The 9629-nt window shown below is 42.2% G+C and overlaps 2 protein-coding genes across 2 annotated transcripts; one reads left to right on the plus strand and one right to left on the minus strand.

Annotated features, from left to right (window-relative positions):
• Positions 1–538: 538 nt before the first annotated feature.
• Positions 539–1245, plus strand: LOC106308842. Its single transcript, XM_013745953.1, has 2 exons — positions 539–845; positions 887–1245. The coding sequence occupies exons 1-2, from the start codon at positions 539–541 to the stop codon at positions 1243–1245; spliced, it is 666 nt and encodes a 221-aa protein (XP_013601407.1).
• Positions 1246–9163: 7918 nt separating this feature from the next.
• On the minus strand, positions 9164–9607 carry LOC106308843 (uncharacterized protein At4g02000-like). Its single transcript, XM_013745955.1, has one exon. The coding sequence runs from the start codon at positions 9605–9607 to the stop codon at positions 9164–9166; it is 444 nt and encodes a 147-aa protein (XP_013601409.1).
• Between the last annotated feature and the right edge of the window lie 22 nt (positions 9608–9629).

The following is a 9629-nucleotide window of genomic DNA, read 5'->3' on the forward strand; positions in this document are numbered from 1 at the left end:
ATTTTCGTTTTTTGTGCTGTCTTCACGAGAGTGACTTCTCAATTCATTCATACTCTTTCCAGTTTTTTTTTTCTTTCTTTCAATTTTTTTTTTGGTAAAATTCTTTCAATTTCTGCAAACTATTGATGTTTCCCTAAAAAAATCCAGTTTTTAGTTGTTGAAGATGGTTCCTACAACTTAAATCATCGTTGAATTTAATGTTTTTTTCTGGATTTGATTCTAAATTGCAAAGAAGGATTATTTGGTTGGTAAGTGAATAAAAAAAAATAGTTTGCATAATAATATTTGACAAGAATCTGCATCTGTTTTGTTAGAAGATTAGGACAAACTTCCTTTAAAGCAAAACATCAGCTTCTTATATTTTTTCTGTAAAGCTTTTTGGTGATGGATCTGGTCTTATATGTGCCCACCCATCTCATAAAGATTCCAACTTTGAAATGATTCATTTTCTTCTCTAAATGGGAATCAAATAGTTGCATTGATCTTGAATTGATTGTTTTTTTTTTGTCTTATAATATCAGAGCTATGGTGTGAAATGATGGCAGCAGGAGAAGCAAGAGCAGTGTGGCAAAGAAAAGTTAGCCGTTACTTAGTCCAAGAAGACGCTAAAAGAGCTCCCAAGTTCACCTCTTCCCATTCTTCTTCTTCTTCTTCAACCAAACAGGTTCAAGAAGATTCTGTCTCTTCTCCTCCTTCTGTTGTTCATCCTCAGAACCAATCACCTTGTGCACCTTTCATGCCTCTGTTTCAGCCAAACCAGAGGGCCCAAGTGAAGACGCCAATGGAGGCGGGGTTGATAAACATGAACTGGGAGCAAAGTCTTTCAAGACTGAAAGCTTTCAAGAGTTAATAGAGACAAGAGAGAGTTATGTTTCTTTTGGGAAAGATGAATCCTCTGAGAAACATTTCGATCCCACCTCTCCATGGAATCCTCTCTCGAGTGAGAAAGCTGGACCCTGGTGGCGAACTACAGACAAAGATGAGATAGCTTCCTTGGTTGCACAAAGGTCTCTACACTTTGTTGAGAATTGTGATCTACCGACACCACAGAAGATGAAACGCTCTTATTATCATGGTAGTAGTCCACACGAGCACTGGCCAAGCAGCCGCAAGAAGAGAACCGAGGAGGCTTCCTCTGAGTCCGATTTGAGCAAATCAGAGCTGCTAGAAGCCCTGAGGCGTTCTCAGACAAGAGCTAGGGAAGCTGAAAACATGGCTAAAGAAGCATGCGCAGAGAAAGCGTAATCGTCAGTTATCCTTATGAGAGCATCTTTACACATAAAGTCCCTAGCTTTGTACATTTCGAGATTGAACATTACCGAGAACATTCTGAGTACATGTGGCTCTGATGATAATCCATGTCCTCATCGGAGTAACCCTAACCTCCACACCTGAGTAACCAACCATCCTCTGCTAGCTCCCTAGTCAGCACCTCATATAACTTAGCGTAGAACACACCGTCGACTACAAACTACGGAAACTCAACACGGATACAGTTTAGACTAGGATTCCGCGAAAGAGATCCATGAGGACACAATAACTCACCTTTCCTCTTCTTCTTGCTGGATGTTCAAGCCGCTGAAACCCATAGGGTTGGTTCGAAGAGCGGTAGTTACCGAATAAATAGTTGGGGGCTAGGGCTTCTGAGAAGAACCTATCTTGGTTTCTGAAAACATGGAAGCTGAAGCTACATTCCTAAATCAATGATTCATTAACCTTATTCTCATGTTGATAGTCGATTGGAAACAGATTTAGTAGACATGTTGTGATAGATCGAAAAAGTCTTTTACCTTTTCATCAAGGATCAACGGCTTTAGCAACTGGAGCAGCATACGAAGTCTTTTCAGAGAAGATGTACTAAATTCGACTGGAAGAAGAATCGATGAGAGAATCAGAGAAAAAGGGTTCCTCTGTTTAGATATAAAGCGGAATGCAGGAGGTGTTACGAACGTGCTCCATTATTGATTTACGAAGTAAAGATGGGAGACGTAGAGGTAGAGTAAGAGAAACTGATTCATGAAAACACAGACATTCGCTTTGTGTTTGGATTAGTCTGAAGGGATTATAGAAACCCTAAACTCCATTGAAGAGTACGGTTTCGAACAGAAGAGTATACTGGACCATATAATAGATTTTCTTAACACGCAACTCTCTAACATGCCAGCCCAACAAAAAAAAAAAAAAATTAAATATGGGACCCATAATATTGTCGACGTGTCGCCTCGGGGGGAGAGAAACTCTCCTATTATATAATAGATTTGAACGTTTCCTAAAAATATATTATGTAGCTTATAATGTATACCTATAACTCCTTCAAAATTTACAAATCATTTGTTGAGAATAATATGATCTATAATTTACTTAAAAAAATAGCGCACGGGTAAGTTATATGATTAACTAGGATCAGCCCGGGCTATGCCCTGGTTTTTGTTTAAATTTTTGTTTTTATTATATATTTTGTATGTTTATTTTGATAATCTATTATAAAAATATAAGTAGCTAGACGATTATAAACTATTTTCAGTTTTTTTTCTGTCTTATGAATTTCAAAAATTTCAATATTTAAATTTCTGATATTTTTGTTATTGGAAATTATATATAAGGTGATGAGAAATCATTGTCCGTGTAGTTGAGGAAGATAAAGTTTTCACCGAGGCTTAATGTCTGCTAGGAGTTAATATTCAAAGTGAAGCTTGTTTGCTTGTGTAAAGTTTTGTTAACTTTTTTTAAGAACCCTTAATTAGGTTCTACTATTGGAGCATTCAAAATCATTATCTCTTAACAAAAGTTCTTAGTTTAAGTTTAGTACTTAAATATTCGTTAAGAACCCAATTAGGGGTTCCCCCATTGAACGTGCTCCCTTTGGCTGCTCCTGTTTCTACGACGAATCAAGAGGAGAGATTGATAGCTTCTTTGCCCATCCCGTGCATAGCAAAGGCAGAGATCATTGTTGTCCACGATACCAGATTCTTTCTTTCGTTGGAAACCTCCGTGAAAAACTTCAACGCGCTTCGGATACACCCGCATTTAGCATAAGCGTCGATGAGAGAGTTTGTTACACGGATGTCACATGGAACAAACCCTGTTTTCTCAACGTAGCCATGGACCGACCCGCACATTCTTAGATCTCCAAAGCTCCAAACAGCAGGGAAAATCGCGAGAATGGTGATCTCGTTTGGCTTGATTGCGTCGCAAGAAACCATTCTCCAGAACAAGAGTATAGCTTCCTTGGGTTTATTCACTCGCGCATAGCCATCGATCGATGAGAGTGGTCCACGACACTACTGTTCGATTCTGCATCAACTTTGTGATCCATATATATAATCCATCATATTAATTGTATGTATTCACACAACCTTAAATCGACTCTACAGATATCAAAGCTAATATAATGACGCCTTCTAAGAAAATCAGTACACTTAGGGATATTAGACCTTACAAGATAGGCTAGTGGATTCAAGCAAAAGTCATTCATACCTAGAAGCAGTTTAGCGCTTAAAATGGTAAAAGATTAGAGATTATTCTTGCATATCAAAATGTGAGACATGTTTAGTCTAATTTATGATATGTGTATTGAAGTACTTTTCGTTTGTTTTTGATACAGTAATATGTGATATGCAGGGCGTAAATATACATGCAACATGTAGAAAGAAAATTTTTGAGAAATTTTTGTTGTGTTCGTGACTGAAAAAACATTGAGAATTTCTCTTTGGGTGTATCGTGGCATCTGGTATTTGCAGATCGATCTTAACACCAAGAAATTTAATACTAAGTGGCACTATGTAAACTTAACAACAAGAAACATAGAGAATATCTCTTTTAAATTTCTATTGTTATTTTTAAATCAATTTTAATGAAGTCCAATTAGCTAATTCAATTTTAATCATCTATATAATTAAATATTTTGAAAACTGTAAGTATAATTTGTTATTTTCGTCAAACAAATAGAAATCAATATTGTTCTGTTTTTTTTTTGAAAAAAAAAAAGTTTTTAAAAAAAAGGTTAAGATGTTTTTTTTTTTTGAAACTTATGCTAAAAAGTTAAGATGTTAATAGATTTATACTTAGGTAATAAAAATAAATATCAAACAAATAAATATCATTGTTCTGTTTTTTAAAAATTTCGTCAAACAAATGAAAGAATGCGCACCACGTTACGTAAAGTTTCAAGAGTCTTTTTTTTAACACAGATATATTAAGAAACCAAACTCATACCCATTCTATGGGATAGAGGAAGTAGCAGTACAAAGTGCAGATTTAGCCAGTTTATCTGCTGCAGAATTGAAAATTCTAGCTAGGAATTTGAAAGATACAGAAACAAAGAGTGAAGATAGATGGTCGATGTCCTGGATGATCCCGTAGAGATCCGCTGGAGGAACAGTCGAGGTGAGCGCTGTAATGAGCGTCTGGCAATCTGTTTTGAAACAGATTTTTGAAAAGTCTAGGGAGATGGCAGTGAGGAGGGCGCATCGTAGTGCCAAAGCTTCAGCTACCAATGGTGATGGCACGTTTTTTTCCATGCAGGAGGTCTCGGATATTGTCGATCCCCGCTTGTCCTTGAAGATACACCCGAAGGCAGCTATGTTGGACTCCTTTTTTCAGGCTGCATCTGAGTAACATACGATTAGATCATCCAGATCGGGAGTGATCATGCGGCTGTTAATGCGCTGGGGCTGAGCTTTTGGTGGGGGCTGGGCCAAGTTCCATTCACGTGCGGCTCCTATGGCTTTGGCTAGTGATTCCTCTGGTTTGATGAATCTTTTTTCAAAGATCAGTTGGTTTCTTGCTAGCCATATAAACCAGTATATCCATGGAAACACATCCGAAACCACCCCCACGGGTGGGAGACAAGTTGCTATCTTTCCAAGCTTGAGAGCTTCTAAGAATTCAGAGCAGGTAGAGGGGGTAACCTGGTCTTTAAACAAGGAGGCAGACCAAATTTTTTCCGCATACTCACAGTGGAGGAATAAATGGGACTCGGTTTCTACTTCTCCGCATCTCACGCATGTAGTATGTTGTAGAAGTCCCCGTCGCTGTAGATTGGCTCCTGTCGGGAGTGCTCCTTGAGTTATCTTCCACAGAAAGAGTTTAATCTTGGGTGACGTACGTCCCGTCCAAATGAGCTTCTTCCAGTCCGGAGTTTGCGCCGTTGTCGTTTGCTGTTGTTCCAGTTCAGCTGCCGCAAAGTAGCCTGATCGTGTTGTATATATCCCTGATCGTGAACCCAACCAAGCTACACCGTCTGATCTCCCAGTCATGCTTGGTTTTAGTAACGTAATGGTATCAACCAACAGAGGGAAAACCTCCTTTAGTGCCGCAATGTTCCATTGTTTAGTCTCCCGTGTCAAAAAATCGGACACAACCAAATCCTGGTGCTTTTCTAGGACCGGCCCATAAGGCGTCATAGGTGTAACCGTGCTCAGCCAGTGGTCTTTCCACACTTTAATCGACTCTCCATTCCCGATGACTGCACTCAGTTTCAATGTAAGAAGGTCTCTTCCAGCCAGTATGCTCCTCCAACCATGGGAGCATTCTTTGGGGGGCTGCACTGATAAGAAAGGGGAAGCCTTACAGTATTTCCCTAGGAGCACACGAGCCAGCAGACCTTCTGGTTTTGTAACTATGCGCCAAGCTTGCTTTGCTAGGAGTGCCGTGTTGAACAACTGGATATCTCGGATTCCTAACCCTCCCAAATCCTTGGGTTTAGTGATACGCTCCCACGAAACCCAACACATTTTTCTCTTCCCTTCGCATGAGTCCCACCAGAATCTCGTAAGGGCTGACTGTATTCGCTGACAAAGACTAACCGGAAGGAGGAAACAAGTCATTGCATAGGTGGGAATAGCCGAGAGAATCGATTTTAGCATGACTAACTTCCCTGCACTCGTTAACCGTCGAGTCGACCAACTGTTTGCTCGCTGACGGATGCGTTCCACAATGCTAGTGAAGAGGTCACGCTTGCGTCGTCCAAAGTGCTCCGGTAAGCCTAGATATTTCCCCACTCCACCTTCTTTCTCGATCCCAAGGTAATTATGGACACGTTGACGTGTCTCGTGTGGGGTTTGCGAGGAAAAGGAGATGGAAGATTTGTCTGTGTTTATCATCTGGCCAGACGCAGTTTCATACTTGCGTAGGATGTTGCTAAGTGTCGCGCAGCTGCCCACGTCGGTGTTTAGAAAAAACATCGTGTCGTCGGCAAAGAGAAGATGGTTGATTCTAGGTGCTTTCGTTGACACTCTCAGTCCTGTCATGTGTCCACTCGAATGTGCTTTCCGGCACAGTCCCGACAGAACTTCTCCGCAAAGAATGAACAAGTAAGCAGAGAGCGGATCACCCTGTCGGATGCCTCGTGACGGTATAACAGACCCGTGAGCTGAGTCGTCTAGCAGGTAGGAGTATGAGACTGAGGACACACACGTCATGATCCAGCTAGTCCATATCGTATCGAAGCCTAGACGCTCTAGGACAATCCGAATGAAGTCCCATTCTAGTCGATCATACGCCTTACTCATATCCGTTTTAACCGCCATTGAACAGTTAAACCTTGCTTCCGAGTTTTTGAGATAGTACAAGAGCTCGTGTGTGATGAGGACGTTGTCCGAGATAGCTCGATCTTTGACGAAGGCGGATTGATTCTCTCCAATGATGCTCTGGAGGATAGGTCGGAGTCGAAGTGAGAGTATCTTGGATATAAGCTTGTACGTCACATTGCATAAAGCTATCGGCCTGTAGTCGGATACAAGCTTTGGCCCTGATCCCTTCGGAATAAGTCTGATGAACGTACGGTTTGTGGTCTCCCTCATTATCCCTGAAGTGAAGAACCCTTGTACTTCCTTACATATAGCCTCCCCAATAGTGACCCAGTTGGATTGGAAAAAGCAGGCCGAGAAACCATCCGGGCCGGGGGCCTTGTCAGGGTGGATAGAAAAGGGAGCTTCCCGGATCTCTTGGAAAGATGGAACACTCGTTAGAGATTGGTTCATTTCCGCTGTGATACAAGGAGAGATGGCTTCCGTAACAATCGCTACTGTTTCTTCTCTAGATGAGGGAAGTGAGGAAGACTTGAAAAGTTTGTCATAGTACTCTGCTATCTGAGCTGCAATATGTTCCTCTTCATGGAAAATCTTCCCTTCTGCATCCTCTATGACAGAGATGCGGTTGCGCGCTTTCTTTCCTGTCGCAACTGCGTGAAAGAACTGAGTGTTTTTATCACCAGAAGCTAGCCAGATAATTCTGCTTCGTTGTCGCCAAAAATCCTCTTCTGCTTTGTATGCTGCGATCAGTTCATTATTCAACCTATAAATCAGGTCCTCATCCCCGACACGACTACTCAGAGCTTCATCTAGCTCTTTCTTAATTCGCTCGATTGTTTCTCGGCTATTAAGGTGCTTCTCTTTGCTCCATTGCACTAAGGCTTGCCTGACTTTAGCTAGTCGCACCTCCGAGTGTAAGTTCTCTGCAGCGAGCCAAGTTGTGGTAATGAGGTCTTTAACCTCTTGATTATCTTTAAGCCGACGATCGTATCTAAAGATGCGGTTGGACTTCCTTTTTGCTGAGTCGAAAATGGATACTAAAGGCCGATGGTCTGAGCCGTTGAATTCCATGTACTGACTCCTTGCCGTGGGAAACATGTCTGACCAGTGGCTATTGACAATAGCTCTGTCGAGTCTGCAAAAAACTAGGTGTGTGCGTCTCTTCCCTCGCCATGAGAGTGGGTTGCCGGAATATTTCAGATCAAAGAGATCGCATTGAGCCAGAAGGTTACGGAAGGCAGCAAAGGACCCTTCAGAACGTAAGGATCCACCATCCTTCTCCGAGTTATTAATAATTTCGTTGAAATCTTCGGTAAGGAACCAGGGCTGATCTCTATTTGCTGAAATATATAGGATTTGGTCCCACACATATCCTCTTTTCGACACATCTGGTTCACCATAGATGAATGAACCAAAGAAGAAGTTGCCTTTATGAGTAATTTCAGTATCAATTACATTCTTATTAGAGCTGAGAACTGTGAGATTTAGATCATTCTTCCAAAAGAGAGCCAAGCCACCACTATTTGGTCTCTCGGGGGGAACACGAATGCGCTTATACTGGTCTAGGAAGTCCAATTCTTTCAGCACGAAATCATCTGGGTTCTTGGTTTCCATCAAGAAGAAGACATCAGAAGATATTTGTTTGTGAATCTCCCTGATGCGCTGGACAGTTTCGGTGTTCCCCAGTCTGAAACAGTTCCAGCTGAACGTCACTAAGGTAGATGGGGAGGTTCCTCGGGAAAATCCAACCGAGGACGTTTATTTGCATCCGCATTTGTATTGCTTGATGGCCCTGCAATTGACTTTCCGGTTTGCCTTTGTTGTGGCTGTGCTCGCGACGCTTGCCCTGTAGTTCTTGGAGTGTTCCGAGTATGGGTACTAGGAGATGATCTTACAACATTCAGAGTCCGCCTCCTGGAAGATAGACTTGTAAATACTCGAGGACTGTTCTGAATAGCTTGCGTTGATCGGGGTTTTGGTGGTCGTCCTCTCTTTTTTGGTACATTGGTGCTTTGTGTAGTCGGACCCTTGTCTTGATCCTCCGAGGGGGCTAGCACAGACGGAACAGATAGACTTGGCATGAGATTCACAGTATCCACTGAGTGTTGGATTATGCCAGCGACTGTAGCTTCAACTGATCCATCTATTTCACTTTGAAGGACGCGTTGTTGTCTTGCTGCTCTTTCAATAGGATCATCCACATTTAAGTAGCGTAGAGTCGCTTCATTTATGTCATCTAAAACCTCTGCAGCTGTAGGGACTTGTCTTACCGGAAAGTCCACCTCGTCAAGGTTGCGCTCAAGAGGTCTTTGTGTAGGCGCTATCTGCGACGATGGGCCTATAACTTGGTCTTCCACCTGATTAACCATATTTTGTTCTTGTAGTTTTGAAGTAGCTTCGTCGTTTGCATACGGGTGGTAACTAATGCGGGAACCTCTACGGCCTGAATGGGGAGAGTTGGTGTTCTGTGGTAGAGTCATTTTTGGACGATATTCCATGTTCCCATACTTTACGTATTGGGGGTTTGAGTGTGCCGCAATCTTGTTCTTGGGACCTTGAGCTCTATTTGCGTGAGAAACTCTGTTACCGAAAGGATTGCCATATCTGTCCCTCCTGTCATTAAAGTTAGTTTACTTTCCAGCGATATCCTCTCGGTCTCTTGTAGTTCTCATATCGTCGTGGCGGGTGGGGGGCGTACCGGCGCGGGTTGTACTCCTAGCATTTTCTTCTTTTGGCTTCTCGGGACATTGAGACTGGAGGTGTGTCAGGCGATAGCAGTAAGAGCAGTGATTACCTAGCTTCTCATATTCTAGGGTTATCAAGCTCTCCTCACCAGAGTCAAACTCAAGAATTGATTCCATTATCAGCGGTTTGAGACCATCGACAACACAACGTATACGTGCACTAGACTTTGTGACTTCATATGTCTCCAGTTCACCAAACTCGAGACCAATGTTGCTGACACCCTTTTCATGCCAGTAGTGAAAGGGAATTCCTCTTAGGGAGATCCATAATGGTATTTGTGAAGGAAAGGATGCAGAGATTATCGGTTCCCATCTCTGGATGAGCACCATCCACCGTCCATAGTTGTATGGT

The sequence above is a fragment of the Brassica oleracea genome, chromosome C8 (genome assembly GCF_000695525.1).
Source record: "Brassica oleracea var. oleracea cultivar TO1000 chromosome C8, BOL, whole genome shotgun sequence".
NCBI lineage: Eukaryota > Viridiplantae > Streptophyta > Magnoliopsida > Brassicales > Brassicaceae > Brassica > Brassica oleracea.

Bases quoted from the DNA above. Each gene is read 5' to 3' on its own strand.
- LOC106308842 (XM_013745953.1), top strand. From the start codon at position 539: ATGGCAGCAGGAGAAGCAAGAGCAGTGTGGCAAAGAAAAGTTAGCCGT. The intron at 846-886 runs GTTAATAGAGAC...CTTTTGGGAAAG, and splicing joins AAGACTGAAAGCTTTCAAGA to ATGAATCCTCTGAGAAACAT.
- LOC106308843 (XM_013745955.1), bottom strand. From the start codon at position 9,607: ATGGTGCTCATCCAGAGATGGGAACCGATAATCTCTGCATCCTTTCCT.